We start from the raw sequence: 22,993 nt of genomic DNA on the forward strand, positions 1-22,993 counted from the left end.
AAAAAAACTTAATAAATTTTCCACCGTGTCCTTTTTCCGGCAGCATCGAAAAGGATACCACCGCCAGTGCCATCGATACTGGCACTTTCCATCCTTCCCTGAAACCGGGGCTTCCAAACTCCGCGGAAGCCTCTCTCTCTCCTTTCGCACTCGCTTAGATTTTATTGCCAATTTAATTGTTTGCCAGATTTATGTTAGCACGCGATGAATTTTCCTTTATGCGCACGCCGCCGGCCGACCGCCCGCCAGTTGTAGTAATCTCCAACAACCATTTCCCAATTGAATGTTGTTTGTTGTTGCTGGTATTGTTGTTCGACAGAAACAGTAGCAAAGCAACCGCTGATACGCGCCGCGATAGTGCCGCAAACAAACGATTTATGAGGATGTGTGTGCGTGTGCGTGTGGGTGGTGGGTAGTTATCTCGGCCACAAAATCCTATTGCCTTGGTGGTGGGGGAGGGTTTTAATGGGTTGCGAGTTGCTCTCACGGGAATATCGTGGTGGCATTGGGAAAATCGAGATGGCACACGCGAAAACAAATCTGATCGTTTGTAATCTGTGGCTGTGATTGATTTAAATCTACGGCATAGCTTGTACGTAATAGTACTGGTTCGGGTACTGCTCTAGGCTGGTATCAGGCTGAGCTCAACAGCCAAATGTGGGCTGTAAATTAGTAGCATTGTTCAAATGAGAAGGCGGAGGATTGATTCGATTAGCTTTACTGCAGCGCAGCGATATTCAAGGGAGCGTAAATTGGGAAGTGATGAGGAGTGATTGTTTAAACGAGAAATTACGGTAGCATAACATTCGAAGTACCTTCAGTGAGGAACTATGGGACAAAACACGAATAATTTTTTGTCATTTTTAGAAATCAATAACAATTTAAACGTATTTGAAAAAAATTATTGCCGCATCAACCAATTATCGTTTTTCCAAAATAAGGTGAAATTTGATGAAATCTAACTAAATGTCCTTCGCAGTATAGAGGGTGACTTTGGGCAAAATAAAATTAAAATGATGGAACCATATAAAAACATGTGGAAACTCATTTATCAACAAAGACAATTTGTAAGGAGGAATCACATAAACATAGTGTATACTGCCCCTGATCGTATAAATGTCCCATATGCATTTTCATCGTGTTTGAGTTATTGATGCAGTTTGGTTCAAAATCGCGTGTGTGTGTGAGTTGGATGTGAAGTTTTTGAAAAAAAATAGGTTCTTTACAAACAAACAAACAAAAGCCGGAAATAGTCACTTTCTTACTTCACAGAACCAAAGTTTTCTCTACTGAGCGTATATTATTTATGTATCTAGACGAGAGCTTAACGTCTTTTCCCGATCTGTCAAAGTAATGTTAAAAGTAATAATTTAAAAAAATTGAATTGCCCTTTTCAATTGTAAATACATAAATTAGCTTAAAAAAATAAATTCCATGTTTTAAAAGGATAGTGCAAGTTTTTTTTTGTTAAAACAATATTTTCTTAAACTACTCGGTTTTTTTTAAATTGAAATAAATTTTGCATTGGTCTTATTCTTTTAACTAAATTAACTATAGGAAATGATGCCTTTCTGGGAGTCATCCATAAATTACGTCACGCTCATGGGGGGTTTTCACAATTGTGACAAAGTTCGACATTTGAGGGAGAGGGAGTATGTGAGGCCGTGAAGACACGCTTTATAATTTTTTGAACATTTGTTTTGTATTGAGAATGGTAACCAAGATAAGCGTTTTAAATTTTTTAATTATACCCTGCAATTTTTTTTCAGATTTGGAAATCTAGATTTAAAAAACCAGCAATATATAATGCTGTTTTGTACCTAATCCAGTAAATGCATATTTAACTTATTTTGCAGTCTGTCTAGAATTGCACAACCGATGATTCGTCAACCAAATCAACTGAAAATTCAGAAAACACAGAATTTTGGCCGATTTTTGCGTGACATACTTTATGGATGACGCAACACTGAAAAACGATGAGGCATTCAAAAATGCATATTTTAATATAAAATGTTTCACTATAAAATTATTTCATGAATTGATTTGTGTTTTGTTACCAATTCAAATAATTTGATGAAATATGAAATAATTCTTGACACATTTTGAAAATTATTATGCCTGTTTTTTAAAGATTGATAAAAATCCAGGTTGATTCAGTCATTTTTGTTTCACATTTTTAAATTTATTTTTATGATCTCCTAGAAAAAAATATTTTGAAATCAAATTTTTAATAAACAACAACGTTTCTAATGGGCATAATATTGAATATTTTGCCTTTTGAAATGATAGTCTTGATTTTAGAGGTGGGCAAAAAAAGAGCGAACCGCTCAAAGAGCCGGTTCACAAATAAGAGCGAACGAACCATGGCTCACAAAAAAGAGCCGCGGTTCTATTTGAAGCTCTGGTCTTTCGAAAGATCTGTTCCAATAAGGAATCATTTTTAAACTTTTGTCTATTTTAAAATTTATAAATATCATTTATTTAATTTCAATCCATGCATTGAGGATTGAAAACGTAATTTAAATTTTTCAATGCATATAAATTATGTCAAATTTGTCATAGTGTACACGGTGAACTTTTTGATGAACTTAAATTACTACAATAGTGAATTCTTCACTAGGATTTTTTTTTTGCCCAAAAACTACTAAATAACCATATCCTAACTCTGCTTGCCCGATTTCACTTTGGCATTATATTCTTTTTGATTAAATAAGAATGTAGAAAAGAGTTCACAGTACATTTTTTCATGATAAAATTTTATTAATTTTAGCAGAAATAAACGCAATTTTGTAAAATTAATAGCATTTTCTATAAAAACTCTAGATTTAAGTTTGGGTGCTTTCCCCATCCAATTATTCGATCGTTTAGATCTATGATTTTAAAGCGAATCTTCTCGTTTTTAGCTTTTTTAAAATAATGTCTAATAAAGTCTAAAAAACATAAAAAACACACCATTGTTTAAAATAGTCTTTTTGCAATTCCGTCGTGAAACTACTTACTTTTCCTGTCATTCTTGAACGACGAAATAGCCTACTTTTCTGTACCAAAAATAACAGAATCGAATAGCAACATTTTTCAAAATAAATGCTGAAAAGTTCTACTTTTCAGCACTGAAATGGGTGCTGAAAAGTTGAACTTTTCAGCACTTGTTTCGAAAAGTAACACTTTTCAACATTTTTTTGATTTAGCATGAGCATGAGCATGAGCATGGTTGACTGCCAATGAGCTGCTACTCCGTTATTGACAGATCAGCTGAAGTTAAACAATGAATCAAAAATGATTAGTGGGAGCCAACCATCCGTTCACTGTTTAACCTCTGAAGATCCCTGCTTTATTAGTCAATACCGGCGCCCTCCCAAGAAGCCTGCAGTTCAACGAAAGGGAGGAATGTTAGTCCGATAGTTGAAGTTGCAGACTCATCAAGCACACAGTTTTTCGCTATATACTTGTTGATACCGCTTGAGACCGTTGAATCCACAGCATCTCCTTCAAGCATCACGTGATTAATATTTTTTTGGGTTAGTAGGATAAGGTATTGGCTTTTCGATGCCTCCCGAGCTACGATGCTATGGGGAGGACTTTCATAACAGACCCGTCGGCGAGCCTTCCGAGCAACGATGCTATGGGAAGGTCTTTCTGGTTAACACACAAAATCACTCACTCACAATTATTTCACTCCACTATTAATTATTCCAAAATGTCAGTGCGTCTTTCGATCATTATATAGAAATGGCTTTTTCACCATAAAAAATAAAACCTAAATCGAAAAAATTATACACAATTTACCCGACGCCGTGCCTTCCGATCAACGATGATATAGGAAGGGCTTTGAAAATCACAAAACAATTAATTAAGATCACAAAAAACACTAATTACTCAACGAAAATTACGCTCAAGACACAAATAATTCAGTAAGGCATGCTATTATTCGATTACCACAATCACTCACCCCAAACGAATAGCGACACAAAAGCACACAAAAAAAAATAACCTGCATAATCACGACTTCGCGTCCCCACTTCCAGCGCACCAATGATGCTATTATTCGATTACCACAATCACTCACCCCAAACGAATAGCGACACAAAAGCACACAAAAAAAAATTAACCTGCATAATCACGACTTCGCGTCCCCACTTCCAGCGCACCAATGATGCTATTATTCGATTACCACAATCACTCACCCCAAACGAATAGCGACACAAAAGCACACAAAAAAAATTAACCTGCATAATCACGACTTCGCGTCCCCACTTCCAGCGCACCAATGATGCTATTATTCGATTACCAGCACACACAAAAAAAAATTAACCTGCATAATCACGACTTCGCGTCCCCACTTCCAGCGCACCAATGATGCTATTATTCGATTACCACAATCACTCACCCCAAACGAATAGCGACACAAAAGCACACAAAAAAAATTAACCTGCATAATCACGACTTCGCGTCCCCACTTCCAGCGCACCAATGATGCTATTATTCGATTACCACAATCACTCACCCCAAACGAATAGCGACACAAAAGCACACAAAAAAAAATTAACCTGCATAATCACGACTTCGCGTCCCCACTTCCAGCGCACCAATGATGCTATTATTCGATTACCACAATCACTCACCCCAAACGAATAGCGACACAAAAGCACACAAAAAAAATTAACCTGCATAATCACGACTTCGCGTCCCCACTTCCAGCGCACCAATGATGCTATTATTCGATTACCACAATCACTCACCCCAAACGAATAGCGACACAAAAGCACACAAAAAAAATTAACCTGCATAATCACGACTTCGCGTCCCCACTTCCAGCGCACCAATGATGCTATTATTCGATTACCAGCACACAAAAAAAATTAACCTGCATAATCACGACTTCGCGTCCCCACTTCCAGCGCACCAATGATGCTATTATTCGATTACCACAATCACTCACCCCAAACGAATAGCGACACAAAAGCACACAAAAAAAAATAACCTGCATAATCACGACTTCGCGTCCCCACTTCCAGCGCACCAATGATGCTATTATTCGATTACCACAATCACTCACCCCAAACGAATAGCGACACAAAAGCACACAAAAAAAATTAACCTGCATAATCACGACTTCGCGTCCCCACTTCCAGCGCACCAATGATGCTATTATTCGATTACCAGCACACAAAAAAAAAATTGACCTGCATAATCACGACTTCGCGTCCCCACTTCCAGCGCACCAATGATGCTATTATTCGATTACCACAATCACTCACCCCAAACGAATAGCGACACAAAAGCACAAAAAAAAACTTAACCTGCATAATCACGACTTCGCGTCCCCACTTCCAGCGCACCAATGATGCTATTATTCGATTACCACAATCACTCACCCCAAACGAATAGCGACACAAAAGCACACAAAAAAAAATTAACCTGCAAAATCACGACTTCGCGTCCCCACTTCCAGCGCACCAATGATGCTATTATTCGATTACCAGCACACAAAAAAAAATTGACCTGCATAATCACGACTTCGCGTCCCCACTTCCAGCGCACCAATGATGCTATTATTCGATTACCACAATCACTCACCCCAAACGAATAGCGACACAAAAGCACACCAAAAAAAAAATAACCTGCATAATCACGACTTCGCGTCCCCACTTCCAGCGCACCAATGATGCTATTATTCGATTACCACAATCACTCACCCCAAACGAATAGCTACACAAAAGCACACAAAAAAAAATTAACCTGCATAATCACGACTTCGCGTCCCCACTTCCAGCGCACCAATGATGCTATTATTCGATTACCAGCACACAAAAAAAAATTGACCTGCATAATCACGACTTCGCGTCCCCACTTCCAGCGCACCAATGATGCTATTATTCGATTACCACAATCACTCACCCCAAACGAATAGCGACACAAAAGCACAAAAAAAAACTTAACCTGCATAATCACGACTTCGCCACACTTTTCAACATTTTTTTGATTTAAACGATTTATTCACAAAATACATGAAAATTTGACTAAAAATTTCACTCAATGGGTGTTTTTCGGAATTGCAAAAAATGTTGTATGGAACTTGTAGCAAAACTTGATTTTTTCAGCACTCTTCGTATTTATCCAACTCGGTGAACCTCGTTGGATAAATGTACGACTCGTGCTGAAAAAATCCTCTTTTTGCAACTTGTTGCATAAACTACTATTTCAGCAAAATATTTGAAAAAGAGCGAAAGAACCATTCAAAAGAGCGGCTCATTTTTAAGAGCGAGCAAAAATGAGCGGCTCCTAAAAAAGACCGGTTTTTCCCACCTCTACTTGATTTCAATATTTTAAAATATATTTTTCGATAAGATCATTAAATTTTACAAATGTTTTATTTTTCAACATTGAAAATGGGTAATTCTCTACCAACTCACACGAAATCGGGAAAAGTTGCCCCGACCCCTCTTCGATTTGCGTGAAACTTTGTCCTAAGGGGTAACTTTTGTCCCTGATCACGAATCCGAGGTCCGTTTTTTGATATCTCGTGACGGAGTGGCGGTACGACCCCTTCCATTTTTGAACATGCGAAAAAAGAGGTGTTTTTCAATAATTTGCAGCCTGAAACGGTGATGAGATAGAAATTTGGTGTCAAAGGGACTTTTATGTAAAATTAGACGCCCGATTTGATGGCGTACTCAGAATTCCGAAAAAACGTATTTTTCATCGAAAAAAACACTAAAAAAGTTTTAAAAATTCTCCCATTTTCCGTTACTCGACTGTAAAAATTTTTGGAACATGTCATTTTATGGGAAATTTAATGTACTTTTCGAATCTACATTGTCCCAGAAGGGTCATTTTTTCATTTAGAACAAAATTTTTCATTTTAAAATTTCGTGTTTTTTCTAACTTTGCAGGGTTATTTTTTAGAGTGTAACAATATTCTACAAAGTTGTAGAGCAGACAATTACAAAAATTTGATATATAGACATAAGGGGTTTGCTTATAAACATCACGAGTTATCGCGATTTTACGAAAAAAAGTTTTGAAAAAGTTACTTTTTGCGTTTCTCTTTGTTTCGTCGTCCGTGTCTGTCGCGGGTGACCATGAACGGCCATGATCGATGACGACCAACTTTTTCAAAACTTTTTTTCGTAAAATCGCGATAACTCGTGATGTTTATAAGCAAACCCCTTATGTCTATATATCAAAATTTTTGTAATTGTCTGCTCTACAACTTTGTAGAACATTGTTACACTCTAAAAAATAACCCTGCAAAGTTAGAAAAAACACGAAATTTTAAAATGAAAAATTTTGTTCTAAATGAAAAAATGACCCTTCTGGGACAATGTAGATTCAAAAAGTACATTAAATTTCCCATAAAATGACATGTTCCAAAAATTTTTACAGTCGAGTAACGGAAAATGGGAGAATTTTTAAAACTTTTTTAGTGTTTTTTTCGATGAAAAATACGTTTTTTCGGAATTCTGAGTACGCCATCAAATCGGGCGTCTAATTTTACATAAAAGTCCCTTTGACACCAAATTTCTATCTCATCACCGTTTCAGGCTGCAAATTATTGAAAAACACCTCTTTTTTTCGCATGTTCAAAAATGGAAGGGGTCGTACCGCCCCTCCGTCACGAGATATCAAAAAACGGACCTCGGATTCGTGATCAGGGACAAAAGTTACCCCTTAGGACAAAGTTTCACGCAAATCGAAGAGGGGTCGGGGCAACTGCTGTGTGAGTTGGCGGAGAATTACCCAAATAGTACCATTATTTGCTGAGCTATTGGCATTAGAAAATGTCAGAATGTTTGCATGTTAATTAAAAAACTTCAATTTTCTTGTTTCTTGTTTTAATCGCTGTATTTCAGCAATCAGAAGTCCAATCTTCAATGTCTCTTAGGCAATTTTATTTGGAATTTTCTGAACTTTTCTAAAAATATATTGAAAGAAATGGATGATAGTGTTTTAAAAAATCGAAAAACGAGTTTTTTTATTAAAGATCAAACTTTAAGTGGCTATATCTTTAAAACGGTTTACTTCATCTTTTAAATCTGTAAAGTACATTTCGATTTTTAATTAAATTTTACATTAAAAACTTAAAATGTGATTTAAATATCTATTTTTTCTCAAATCATTATTTTTTTCAAAAAATCTTGGAGGTAAAATTTTTCTCCATGTTTCTCTATGGCTCAAAAGTTGCAATTTAATGTCTTCTGAAACATATTGAAAAAATCAAAAATTAAAAAATGCTACGGATATTAGGAAGTTGATTTTTTGTGAGGAATGTAATATTGAATTGTGGTTTGGTTGAGCGTTTTGGCAGAATGCATTACTTGTATTCACTTGTATTTGTATTCTCAGTAATATTGAATGTTTGACCCTTTTAACGTTTCAAAAAGTCTTGATATAACAATAAAATAAAATATTGTTTTCGAAAAGATCGGAAAATTTAACGAATGTTCCATATTTTAACATTGTAAATTGGACCATTATTTGCTGAGATATTGACGATAGAAAATGGTGGGTTGTTTTGGTGAGACTTAGAAAACATCAATATCCCTGTTTGTAAACCTTTGCGTGGCAATATCTCAGCAACTAAGGGTCGTATCAACAAAGTTGTCGATATATTACCATAGAATTGCTAAATAAACATTTTGGAGTGGGTATAACACCGTTTTGGTGGTCTTTGTATCGATAGAATAGATTTTTCGTTGGAATTTCGTACCAACCCGGAATTACGTCGTCGGAAAATCCGCCGGCATCCGAACCGGTCCACGATTTACAAGTCAACCTATGTGGCATCGTAAAGGGCATAAAAATTCCGATTTTTTGATACCCAGACATCTAGATTTTCTATAAATCCCACGTTTTTAAATACTTGTTTTTACTTGTTAATTGTGAACCGGTTCGGATACCGGCGGATTTTCCGACGACGTAATTCCGGGTTGGTACGAAATTCCAACGAAAAATCTATTCTAGCGATACAAAGACCTCAAAAACGGTGTTATACCCACTACAAAATGTTTATTTAGCAATTCTATGGTAATATTTTGAGATTTAGTTGAATTTAAAGTTTGCAAAATTAAGTTTAGATAAGTTTTATATAGAATTTCCAGAGTTATATAAACTTTTATACTAAGTAGTTAGTAAACTTTATATTCAATCCAAATGATTTTTTTAATCAGTCAAGGATGCCTATTTGGAGTTCGTAGACTGGATTTATTGTGATTTGTCAACAAATAACTTTAGTTGTGTTAATTTTTTGAAAGGTGTACAAACTTTTTTTGCACCTTTTTTGATTTTTGTAATAGTATCTATCTATACAGCAATTCCCCAGAAACAGCATGATTCGAAAAAAAAGTTCTCCGATCGGGCTCAAAAATTTTCTGAGGGTTCCTTGGCCGAAATAATTAGACCCGTATTTTTTTGTTTGCCCATTTGGGTAACCTACGCCGTGTTAGGGTGGTCCAAAAAATGGCAATTTTCGTCATTTTTCGCAAAAACCACTTTTTTCAAAAAATCATATCTCCGCGCCATTTCATCCGATTTTAGCTGGCCTAGACGCAAAAGAAAGGTGATTAGTTTGGCTATTTGAGAAAAATAGTAAGAAGTTTTTAAAAATCTAGCTTAAAATTTGAAAAGATCGTATGAAAACTTAAAATGCTGTTTTGAAGGTCTTGGGACCAAAGGGCCTATGTCTAAAAATATTTTTATCGGATTCCTCGAAAAATTTCGCATAACATATCAAAAAATGGTGAAGTTTATGTTTTCAATACTCTGAGATACGACTTTTTGAAAATAAAAACTGGGTTTTTCGACGCGCCACGCGCAAAAACGGAAGAATGACGAAATCGGCAAATAATCAACTTTTTTCACTAAAACTGCGATAACTTGAAAATTTCAGCGATGACCTATATATGTTAGGGTACCAAAAGTTGCGTATTTCAATTACGAATCTTACACATCTTTTTATGAAAATCATCTTTTCATGAGCATTTTGTAGCAAAATGTTCGGCATGAGTTTCTTAACTAGGTTTCTGTCAAACTTTAAATTGTTTACAAGTTTCATCACAAAATGTGCATAGTGCCCAAGGGGTGTAAATACCCTTTTTACATACTGTACAACTTTGTCGATGACACCAAATCGATCAAAAAATTCCTTCAAAAGACAGGATTATTGAATTTTCATAAATCATTTTTGTATGGACAGCTGCCAAATTTGTATGGAAAATTATATAGACAAACTAATGATGCAAAATGGCTTCTTTGGGCATACCGAAGGCACCAAAAATGTTTCAGCCGGATTGAAAAATACAAAAAAATCGAATGGCTGAAATTTCAGAGAATTGCTCTATACATTTTGTTCAAATCCTTCATCATGGCTGACCGTTCTGCTCCCGAAGCTACTTAATTTCAATTCCCATTATTTTCCATGTACTGGAAATTCTTCAATCCAGTTACCCATCCTGGGAAATCCAACATTCGAAACACCGCCGTCACTTTCATGCTCTAAGAGCATTTCCCAAAAAAGCAGAAAATATACCACCCAAAATGGAAACCGGTTCACAGAACCGAGGATCGGCATGGGTGGAAAACTCCAGCTTCGTTTGTACGTTGTTCTTAAATCAATTATTCATTTCTGGTAATTTGTCAAAAGGAAACTTTTTCCCAGCATGCCACTTTCCTGGTGGTTCCTGGCCACCGGAAGTGTACTTCCAGGCTAGAGAGCGCACTCACACACACATTCACATTCATCGCCCCCTCCACCTCCCTTTTATAGTTGCTCAAATATTCAGGGGAAGTAATTTGGTTTTCTCGATTTGCTGCCTGCATTATGGATGGCAGTGTGCTGAACCTCCTGGAATGTGCTGCTGGATCCAATTCGGAGTCTCTTTGCAGACTCTTGGTTCTGTCGCATTTCGGTTTTCCGGACGGAGGTTGGGCAGTTTTGCTCCGCTAGGAATTTCAATGAGCTCTCACAGCTGGTGGAATTCCCACACGGTTGCTCGATGGAGAGATTAGCCCAAAGTTGGGAGGGGGTGTAAATGAGACCCGGCGGTGGGGTTGATTGGATATTCAACGGAGCATGACCGATATTGGATTGGCTTTTTGTTAGCAGGAGAAGGTTTAATTCTTTGCATGATTAACTGGTTCATCAGGTTAACTGACGATTTGAAACCTTAGAAGTTCTAGTGAATTTTAAAATCCCTCTCAACATATCAGTTGCTCATACTGCATTACCCTTGTCAGCGTTCATCACGGTGACTGCACCAGGCAAAACTCCCTGACTTTGAAACGAGGGCCACAATTTATTATGCGCTTTTATCTGTGCGCAGCTCAGTTCAGAAAGTTAGCTGTGAATTTTCACAGCTTTCTGTTGCCACCGTAAATCATCGTGATATCAGCAGAAAACTATCACTGTCGTGCTTCTGTTCGGTTGTGTCCTGTCCATGTTGCATCGTGGCCCTTTTTGGGGTGGAATTGAGCTTTTTTTTCTGCTGTCCGCAAGCGCACCGGATGTTTGGCGCTTACAAAAGCTTCCAACAACCATCGAGGGGTGGGCCGGAACATCTGATACCGGAAAAATGTCGACGTAACGCACCACGAGTGCGAAAACTGGGCTGAACCGAGGTTTTTGGATGGACGCATCAACTTTTAATGCAAACTTGTAGCTGAAATGGGGAAAACATGGCGCGAGCATGGGCGTAGGTGCGACAAAATAAGAAGAAAATCATATATATTAGAAGAACTTCAAAAGTTCTTTAACAGTAAATGGGTAATTCTCTACCAACTCACACGAAATCGGGAAAAGTTGCCCCGACCCCTCTTCGATTTGCGTGAAACTTTGTCCTAAGGGGTAACTTTTGTCCCTGATCACGAATCCGAGGTCCGTTTTTTGATATCTCGTGACGGAGGGGCGGTACGACCCCTTCCATTTTTGAACATGCGAAAAAAGAGGTGTTTTTCAATAATTTGCAGCCTGAAACGGTGATGAGATAGAAATTTGGTGTCAAAGGGACTTTTATGTAAAATTAGACGCCCGATTTGATGGCGTACTCAGAATTCCGAAAAAACGTATTTTTCATCGAAAAAAAACACTAAAAAAGTTTTAAAAATTCTCCCATTTTCCGTTACTCGACTGTAAAAAATTTTGGAACATGTCATTTTATGGGAAATTTAATGTTCTTTTCGAATCTACATTGACCTAGAAGGGTCATTTTTTCATTTAGAACAAATTTTTTCATTTTAAAATTTCGTGTTTTTTCTAACTTTGCAGGGTTATTTTTTAGAGTGTAACAATGTTCTACAAAGTTGTAGAGCAGACAATTACAAAAATTTTGATATATAGACATAAGGGGTTTGCTTATAAACATCACGAGTTATCGCGATTTTACGAAAAAAAGTTTTGAAAAAGTTACTTTTTGCGTTTCTCTTTGTTTCGTCGTCCGTGTCTGTCGCGGGTGACCATGAACGGCCATGATCGATGACGACCAACTTTTTCAAAACTTTTTTTCGTAAAATCGCGATAACTCGTGATGTTTATAAGCAAACCCCTTATGTCTATATATCAATTTTTTTGTAATTTTCTGCTCTACAACTTTGTGCTCTACAACTTTGTTACACTCTAAAAAATAACTCTGCAAAAGTTAGAAAATTTTAAAATGAAAATTTTTGCTCTAAATGAAAAAATGACCCTTCTGGGTCAATGTAGATTCGAAAAGTACATTAAATTTCCCATAAAATGACATGTTCCAAAAATTTTTACAGTCGAGTAACGAAAAATGGGAAAAATACGTTTTTTCGGAATTCTGAGTACGCCATCAAATCGGGCGTCTAATTTTACATAAAAGTCCCTTTGACACCAAATTTCTATCTCATCACCGTTTCAGGCTGCAAATTATTGAAAAACACCTCTTTTTCGCATGTTCAAAAATGGAAGGGGTCGTACCGCCCCTCCGTCACGAGATATCAAAAAACGGACCTCGGATTCGTGATCAGGGACAAAAGTTACCCCTAAGGACAAATTTTCACGCAAATCGAAGAGGGGTCGGGGCAACTGCTGTGTGAGTTGGGGGAGAATTACACAAATAACACAACTTACAACAATTTTTTTTTATTAACGAAAATCAAAGTTCATTATAAAAATTTATTTCAAGTGATAAACATGTTTAAAAATCGCAAAACATTTTCTGTTCATGTTATCCCGAACAGACGGTAATAACTAAATCCATGCCATTTTTTGCATAAGAGTTCAATAACAGTTTATGTTATCATAACAAAATTTGTTATTGGTCTGAAATTTATTGAAAGCCACAACAACTTGGGAATAACATTTTTTGCTATGGAAAAATATCGCCAACTGTTATTAGGATGATCGGATTAGTTGTTAAAATAGCAAAAAATAATAACAAAGATTTGTTCGAAGATTAACTCATAATGTTATAAGTCTGTTATCACAATAACGATCCAATAACAAAAAAAATCATAACGACGAATAACAAATCTTGTTATAAATAACATAAAATGTTATTGGCCTAGTATTTTTGAATATCAAAAAATGTTATTCCCAAGTTATTTCCGTCTGCTCGGGATGAAATCATGCTTTTCATTTCTAAAAGGCGCATAAGCTTTGTACTAAAAAGCTGAAATTTGTCCATTTGTCCATTCCAAATTTTCTGCCAAGTTATCTCATGCTAGATTCCAAACAATTTTGCGTACTGGTCATTCATAATTAATAACAAAAAGTCTGTATCTTGAGAGGATATTATCTGATCGATTTGGTGTTTTCGACAAAGTTGTTGGTTATGGTTATGACGATTTTTTTTCCCAAAATACATTCTTTTAATTTCAATTTTTTTTTAAAGATTTTTAGGGGACTTGGCTGGAGTAAACGATGGTTCAAAATTTAATACTGAAGACATGATTTTTTTTTTAATTTGTTGGTTTTGGAAAATATTAAAATACTGTTAAAAAAAATAATGTTCAGATTTGCAATATAAAATTATGTACACAATTTATTTTTTTGATAAAGGGTATAAATCTTAATTTTCCTGAATTTTTAGGTTACATTATTCGAAAATTTATTTTTTGACTATTTCAAAAATATTTTGTTAAAGAAAAGCACTCACACTCGTGCAAAAATATCAAACAATTTTCTTATTTTGAATTTATTGATCGAAATGCTGAGATACAGCCTCCACAATTTCAAGTGTTGTGAAAAATGTGTTTTTTCAGTGTTATCTGTTTATTTGGCCCGTATTTTTCCACTCGTGAAATCTCTGAAATTGATTTGTGCTACAAGATTAAATAATGAATTTGAGAACATTTTTCCACTTTCATTAAAAGAATTTTGAAATTTTCAAATCAAACACAATATTTTTAAATACCCAAAAAGTGTTTTAGCCCCTTCCCTTCAAAAGATATTACTTGATTCTTGCCTTTCAAAGTAATGTTTGATTGACAGGCGCAGAAAATTTCAAGAAAGTTAATTTTTTAATACAGAAAATCGAACCAATAGTCTTTTTTATCAAATATCGTTATTTTAAATAAAAGGGCTAAGGACAAAACCCATTTTTCATCAAATTTAATATTCAAGAGGTTGTATTTAATCAATCTGCAATCCGATCAACAATGTAATAATAAGTTAGAAAATTTTTCTCAGCTTCTCAAACATAATTTTGGAGAGAGTGCTTTTGCTTAGTTAATTATTTTTGAAGAGCAAAAAAATTTGTTTTTCGAAAAAAATAATTAACCATGCTACCTGTGAAATTTCAGACTTTCTTTCAATTTTGTAGCATTTTTAGACCAAATCCAAGAACAATTTGTTCAACAAAGTTAAATTTTGCTATAAATCTTTTAAAATAAAATACTTCTGGATTGAATAAAAAATCATTTTTAAGTTTCTGTAGCTTTGAAGATAAAAAAATGTTTGTGTCAAAAACAAATATTATGAGAACTCTACATGTTCATGATTTTTTATTAAATGTTTTTGTTTTGCTGCTATTTTTTTACCGGAACTAATTAAAGTTTTCACTTATTTTTACGATACCTAAATACGATTCTACAGTACAATTAATACATTAACTTTTATTTTAAAAATACGTTCAATTATGATAAGGTTAGACAAAAACTTATAATTAAATTTGTACCAGCCTAAATACAAAAATCATAGATCGTGAAGTGAATAAAACCATTAATCTTAAAACATAAAGAAAATTGTAACTTTTTGTAGGTTAAAAAGTAAAGTGTGAAAAATAGTTAATTTTTGTAGGTGAAAAGGATTCAGAATTTAAAAAAATCATTGCGTTCATTAAATAAAAAACAAAACAATTTGTTGTTGCCATTGTATGTTACTATTGATTAGGCCAAAGTAGTTCCATGACCGGTTCATAAAGCTATTCATGAAATATTCAATAAATAAATTCAGTGTCTGAAAAAAATATGCTTGAGATCAATTTCACACATTATAACAAAAATTTTATTAGAAAAATTGAGTTGTTATTTTTTTTGCTTTTGCAATAAAACGTTTGAAATTCAGCGTATTTATTTGGATAATTTATTTGTTTTTTTTTTAATTTTATGTTTGAGTTTTCATTATTTCTTAATTTATATTTTCAGAATCAATTGAACTAAAAACAAATATTGATATTATTAAACTGAAAAATAGCGCAGGAAAAAAATCAACCATTTCGTAAAAGTGTGAAATAAACGAATTAAAAACCAGGAATGTTGTCAAAAAATGTACAAAAATGTGCTGAAATTGAAATTTCTTACAGTTTTAACCGTGTTTTCATCAAGTTGAAATTTTTTATGAAGAATTTGATTGAAATTGGGTTGTTTGATTAAGATTTTGATCAACTTTTCCGTGATAATATTTAGTTTTCTACATTTTTTAAGTTGTGTGAGTTTTTATTATCATTTGAAAATATTTTGTAAAATATTTGAATTAACTTGAATTTGATGCAAAAAGTGATTTTATTGTTGTGTTGGAAAATTAAACTGAAAAAAACTTGCAGTGACCAATGAAATTTTAATATTTTTTAAAGTTAATGAAATTGTAATCAACAAAAATCATCACAATACAATATGAAACAAAAAAAAAACAAATACATACTTTTTGAATAATATCTTTGTTTTTCTTCCATAAAATTAAACTGTTTAAAACAAACCAGATCTGGCTCGCAGGATCAAAAGGTTGGGCACCTTCGTTATAGATTAGCAATAAACACAACAAAGACTCTTAAATTCTTTAAAATTTCTTTATAAAAATAAGTTAACTGGTTTTCGATACAAATGTTGCGTAGTCAAATGGCACTGTCCATTCAATGATTGTATTAGTATTATAAAAAAAATTGGGTAAATAAATTAAAAAAATTAAATACAATTATTATCTTTCTTTAATAAGTTTGTTTTTCATTTTTTCTCATTGATTTTAATTGCCACAAAATCATCGACACTGATTGTAAAATTCAAAACGCAAATTTTTTGACTTAATATTCCTCAAACACCCTACACCAATGCACTCCGGGTCGATTCGAGGAAAAAAACGTACTACGAACCCAGAGATAGCTACAACTTTGACAGGCATTCGCAGTTGGTTGGATACCACCGCCGCCCGTCCAACGTCCGCACCACGGGGCAAACGGTTGAACGCGGACATGGACCCACCACCATTCCTCTGGTCCCGGGTGGCGGTGGTGGTCAACCGGAGTTTGTTAGGTCGGGGTGGCAACATCTGGTCGTCGGTCGGTCGGTTTCGGGGCGAAAATTTGCATTTCTGTGTCACCGCATCATTGTTCATTCAGTCGCTCCACGGAGTGGCGGTGACCGTGGTTCTACCCCGGGGCCTTTTTTGGCTTCTACTAAATTATGAGTTTTTTAGTTGATTGTTACTTTTTTCATTTCGATTGTTCAATTTTTCTTTTTCTTGAATTGTGTTCATTTTTGTTTGTTTATTTTTGCCTCTCAATTTTAGCTTAATTTTGCAATGATTTTTTTTGTAAATGTCCCACCGTGAACCATGGCAAGACGGCTATCGGAATGCGCCCTTTAATGTGGCCGGTTGCAGTGACAGTTTTATGGCGTTTTATGGCTGACCTGCCTTGTTGAATGCAGGCTGTCCACCACTTTCACCGTTTCACCCCCACCGACGGGTCAGTCACTTTCCCAAAAAGTGCAGCGCTCAGCCCGCATGCGATAAAGTCCTTTGTCACCAAAGCAAGAAGGGGCCTATAAGCACTAGGGCGTTATTCATTTTCCGCGTGCTTTCATTAAACGCCACACCATCATCATCTGCACAAACACTTGCAAGCACGCACTGGCACAACCACAGACAAAAAGGGTCACGCGACCAGCCCGCGAAAAGTGTGTTGAGTTCACTGCCCTCCCCACCCAAACCCACCTTTCACAAGCTTTCTGATGCGTTTGTGTTTTTGTGAGAGTATGTGTGAAAAAGTGTGGTGGTTTTGGTCATTTTCCACACCGCGGTGCGCGCCCCCTAGCCGGGACCGACAGCCGAAAAATGGGTTATTGATAAACTGAGCGGAAAATAAACGAAAATTTATGTTTTGAGCATTAACATCATTATTATTCGATAATGTCGGGGCGGCCACGCAGTTACGCACACACGCACGCAAGCGTACACAGTGGCAAAGGGCAGACGCGAGTTCCTGTTGGGTTAATTTTGGTTGAGAGTTGAATATTGATGTTAAAGTTCCGTTAATTTTGTTGGTTTTTAACAGATGGTTGTGTGAACTTCGATAGTTGCGAATAATCATACACATAAAATTTACTGAAATATTTTTATCTAAATGAAATTTCTGAATAAAACAAATATATTTAAAATAATTGATTGCCATCAATGGGGATGAGATTGGGAAAAAGTGATTTTCTAAATGAATCTCAACTCAGTTTAAAGTATTGTATAAGGAAAATCTTAAGAAAACTTCGATAACAATAATCTTGTTCTTTTGGCCAAAAATTACCTTTCAAAAAATTGATCTTTTATTAAACTTTATGAAACTGCTCGAAACGTAAATATTTAGAAAATCTCCACTTCCAACATTGTAGCATGTCAATACGACTTCCTTGAACAAGTAACTCTCTTGAATGACTTGTTTTGAACTTATCTTTGTATTTGAGAATAATTTAATTTTATTTGGCCCAATGTCACCCCCTCTAAGATGTGATATTGGGTCAAAACAATTGGCAATTAACCCTCTACTACCCAAATATTTTTTTCGAATATTTTTATTTTTCCCGAGTTCAGGAGGTCATTTTGAGCAACTTTTATTCTACTTAAAACTTAACTTCTCTTATTTTATGATTTTCTTGTTTTATTATAATTTGCATTTACAGTCATGCCTCGGTTTTGCACGCCTCGGTTTTGCACTGCCCCGGTTTTGCACCGTTCAGCTGCCTCGGTTAAGCACGGCCCAGTGCTTAACTGAAGCACAGAGCTTATGGTTTTTTGGCTATATGGGAGACATTGGCTTTTATCGTATGAAAAATCATGCAAACATCAAAAAATTATAGTGTTTTGGAATCGGGATGATGTCAGTTATCTCAAAATTTTCACAAAACTACGTATTTTCGAATAAAATACTCAAAATTTAAATTTTTACAATATGGGTATTAATCGATCGGGATTTTTTCATACATTTCGAATGTAATAACAACATTTTTAGAAAATACTATCATTTTTCACAAAACTACGTATTTCCGAATAAAATACTCAAAATTTCCGTTTTTACAATGTGGGTATCAAACGATCGGGATTTTTTCATACATTTCGAATGTAATAACAATATTTTTTTGAAAATACTCAAAATTTTCACAAAACTACGTATTTTTGTAAAACTTTTCAAAATTTCAGTTTTTACAATATGGGTATCAAATAATCAAATCATTTTTTTCAAAAATACGTAGTTTTGTGAAAATTTTGAGTATTTTCATTTTTTTAATAACTTTCGAAATGTATGAAAAAATCCCGATCGTTTGATACCCACATTGTAAAAACGGAAATTTTTAGTATTTTTTTTCGAAAATACGTAGTTTTGTGAAAATTTTGAGTATTTTCAAAAAATATTGTTATTACATTCGAAATATATGAAAAAATCCCGATCGTTTGACACCCACATCGTAAAACGGAAATTTGAGTATTTTTTTTAGAAAATACGTAGTTTTGTGAAAATTTGGAGCATTTTCAAAAAATGTTGTTAATACTTTCGAAATGCATGAAAAAATCCCGATCGTTCGATACCCACATTGTAAAAACGGAAATTTTGAGTATTTTATTCGAAAATACGTAGTTTTGTGAAAATTTTGAGTATTTTCTAAAAATGTTGTTATTACATTCGAAATGTATGAAAAAATCCCGATCGTTTGATACCCATATTGTAAAAATTGAAATTTGGAGTTTTTTTTTCAAAAAGACGTAGTTTTGTGAAAATTTTGAGTATTTTCTAAAAATGTTGTTATTACATCCAAAATGTATGAAAAAAACCTGATCATTTGATACCCATATTGCAATAACAATATATTTTTGGTTTCATTAGAGAAAAAATGCATTTCCGAAATACAGGAAAAATTCGTATTTTGTGAAAATTTTCATGAAATAATAATTTTAATGGATAGCTGACATCATCCCGATTTCAAAACACTATAATTTTTTGAAGTTTGCATGATTTTTCGTACGATTATAGCCAATGTCTCCCATATAGCCAAAATCCCATAAGCTCTGTACCTCGGTTATGCACGCCTCAGTTTTGCATCCCCCATATGCGGTGCTAAACCGAGGTATGACTGTATCATGTTTAGTTTATCTTTGTTTTTGGTAGTATTTGGCCTATTCTACCACCATCATTACATTTTGCCTATCTAATTTTTCTTGTTTTTAAAATCACTTATTCCATTTTTAGCTTATTTTTCACATTTTCTTCTCTAGAATTGCACAATTATTATTTTAATCCTAAAAAAACGCGTACAGGCATAGTACTGCATTCTTTTAGATCGTCTAAAGCGGGGTTGGGTTGAAGAGGGTTAAAGGTACAGTACGTCAAATTCCATTTTTTTTGGGAAAATGTTGGTAAATTACACAGCAAAAAAAATGTAAATTTGGAAGGTGTAGTTTTGGAATGTTGAATATTACCTATTTTATTGATGTAATTTTTTCCTCGATTTAGACTAGAAAAGTGACATTACACCAGGAAAGAGGTAAAATTACACATTTTCAGTGGTAAAATTACACATTTTTTCTGACATTAAAGATGTACCCCTACTAGGATGGCTCGAGTTGGTCGATTTTTCGGAACATGTTTTTTTTTCGGTTGCTTTTAGGTCCCTAAACAACTCCCCGAAATTTGGGAGCGATTGGTTGCGTCCAGCGTAAAAGAGGTTTTTAGTGACTCACCACACATAACCTTCGGACGCCTAGAAATGAGCAGAAACTTGCAACAGAGCCCACAAAAGACCCGGGGTCGTTAAAGTGGATTGCTTTGCTTTTTTGGTTGCGTCCACACTTTGCGCATTGTGCTATCTTGCTCCTGTCAAAAGATACAGCAAGCTCAAAACTGGTCTAAAACGTGATTTCCGAGCCAAAAACATGTTTTAGACCAGTTTTAAGGACGCTGTATCTTTTGACAGGAGCAAGATAGCACAATTCTTTCTTCAGGAAAGTTTTAGAGAATTTTCTCAATTTCAACGCTATTGTGTTGGTTTGAAAACTTTAGTGGAAAATAAAAATGATAAAAATCGAAATGTAAAAAAGATGGTTTTCCCATACTAATTCCCATACAAAATTGAAATGCAATGCGCAAAGCGTGGACGCAACCAATCGCTCCCAAATTTCGGGGAGTTGTTTAGGGGCCTAAAAGCAACCGAAAAAAACATGTTCTGAAAAATCGGCCTTCTCGAGCCATCCTAGTAGGGGTACATCTTTAATGTCAGAAAAAATGTGTAATCGCTCCCAAATATTAGGAGGTTGTTTTGAGGCCCAAAAGGCATTAAAAAAAAACTTTGTTCTCGTTTGATTTGCTCGTTTTTTATTTTTTCCATATATAACGACGAGCCAGTCTAACACCTACACATGTAACATTAACTTTTTTTTAACTGTGTATCTCAGCTCTATATTGAAAGTTTTTCAATATCATTTAAGTTGGTTTTGATATTAAGGAGTTAGTAGAAATTTTATGTACGTTAAATTTTCAATATTTCATTCTATTTTTTAAGTAGAATTTTGATGGTTTTTGCAAAAAATGGGAACGATTTTATTTCATCAATTTTAGTTTGATGTGTGAATATATTAAAGATAGCAAAAAAAAATCAAAATAATTCCATTTTTTTTAATAACAAATGGTGCATCCTTTATTGTTTTATAAAACAGCTTTATTAAAAAAAAATTAAGATACGAAAAAATAAAAATTTGATTTAGTTAATTTTTTCTTGAAATTGGTTCGATTCAGCTTTGGAATTTCTTTAAGTAGTCCCTAAGGTGAGGGAAAAAATTAAAAAATATTACAAATTTAAATCACAAGCCTTGATTTCAACGTTTCAGTGAAAAAAGTGTTTTAAAATGCATTATAAAACTGTCCAGTTGTTTTGCAATCATAAGTTTTCGCAATATCTAAGTATTGACGATTTTTTTTTGTCCGTAAAAAATACTTTTTGCGGTACTGTACGTCGGAATTTCACAAAATTTCAAAATATTTTCAATTGCTCCCCCCCGCCGTTTCGAATCCCACGGCGGGCGCTCTAAAATTCTTTGTGTTAATACGGGTATTCGGCGCAGTCGCTCCGTGCCATACTTTCATACACTTAGGAGCCCAGGGCGGCGAAGTCCTTGTAGATAAAAGGAAGACACTAGTGATTGGTACTAGCAATGGTGGCCGACAGCTATAAAGTCAACTTCGTTTTTCAATTGCTCCCACACATGCGTAATATGATTTTAAACGCAAGAAAATGCATTTGAAGTTGTTTTCAGTCAATTAGACTCCTATTTTCATTAAAAGTGTGAAGTTCTTTGAAAAAAAAATTGTACCCTGATTTTTTGTGCTGATTTTGAAGTGGAAGGCGACATAAACTTTGAAAATAATTGCAACGGCTTTAATAACATTTTATAAAGGAGAAGAACTCTTGCAAAAATAATTATAAAAATCCTACAATTTTCTCTTTCCGTCTTTGTTGATCGCAGTCCGATAGTTGTGAGATACAGCCTCTCAGAGTTAAAATTGTTGAAAAGTAACTTCTTCTCAGTGTCATATCAAAAGCCCTTATTTTTCAACTCGTGATATCTCGAAGACTGCTGGTTCGATTTCCAGTGTTAACACGTGAACTTTTTGTGAAATTTAGTGCTCCCTCTTCCAATTTCTTCGTCAACAGTCAAACGACATAAACCTAAAAAAATGCAGCTGCCTTATAGAAGGAAAACAATTTTAAGTTCAACTTAAAAACTAAAATACTGAAATTCCAATGTTAAAAAAGATTATTGACTCTGGCCAACCGAATTTAAGGAAATATCAACATTTTATATTAAAGCAATAAAATTGTGTTTCCCTGTTAAACCTTATTCACATGACATAATTGACTAAAATTCCCCTCTCTCTCATTCCATTTCTCAATTCCAGACTAAACTACATAACATTTGGCCTTCGCTCGCTCTGGTTTCACGCGACCAACGTGGTCCTACACGCGGCTGCCTGCGTCCTCTTCACCCGCGTCTGCTCGACGATCGCCGGCCTGCGGAAGAACTTTGCCGTGTTCGCCGGCGTCCTGTTCGCCGTCCACCCGATCCACACCGAAGCGGTAAGTGTGTTGTTGTTGGGGTGTGCTCTCAAATATAATTTATAATTTATAATATTAAAATTACAATGTACAATTGTGGAATTTTTGAGTGAAATATGAGAAAAAAGTTAAAATTTCAAACAATAAAATTGTAATTCTAAATTCAAAATGTATGTAAAGCATCACCACTAGCCTGTCCCATTTTGAGGTCATGTCGAGGAATTTCAGG

The 22,993-nt window shown here is 34.8% G+C and overlaps 1 protein-coding gene across 1 annotated transcript in view; it reads left to right on the plus strand.

The window, feature by feature from the left end:
- Positions 1-22,993, plus strand: part of LOC120414237 (protein O-mannosyl-transferase TMTC1-like) — a 178,843-nt gene that overhangs the window by 57,767 nt on the left and 98,083 nt on the right. Inside the window, exon 2 of the mRNA XM_039575348.2 lies at positions 22,608-22,785. Coding sequence (XP_039431282.2) covers positions 22,608-22,785 — 178 coding nt within the window. The remainder of the gene's footprint in view (positions 1-22,607; positions 22,786-22,993) is intronic.

This window comes from Culex pipiens, chromosome 2, assembly GCF_016801865.2.
Source record: "Culex pipiens pallens isolate TS chromosome 2, TS_CPP_V2, whole genome shotgun sequence".
Lineage (NCBI taxonomy): Eukaryota > Metazoa > Arthropoda > Insecta > Diptera > Culicidae > Culex > Culex pipiens.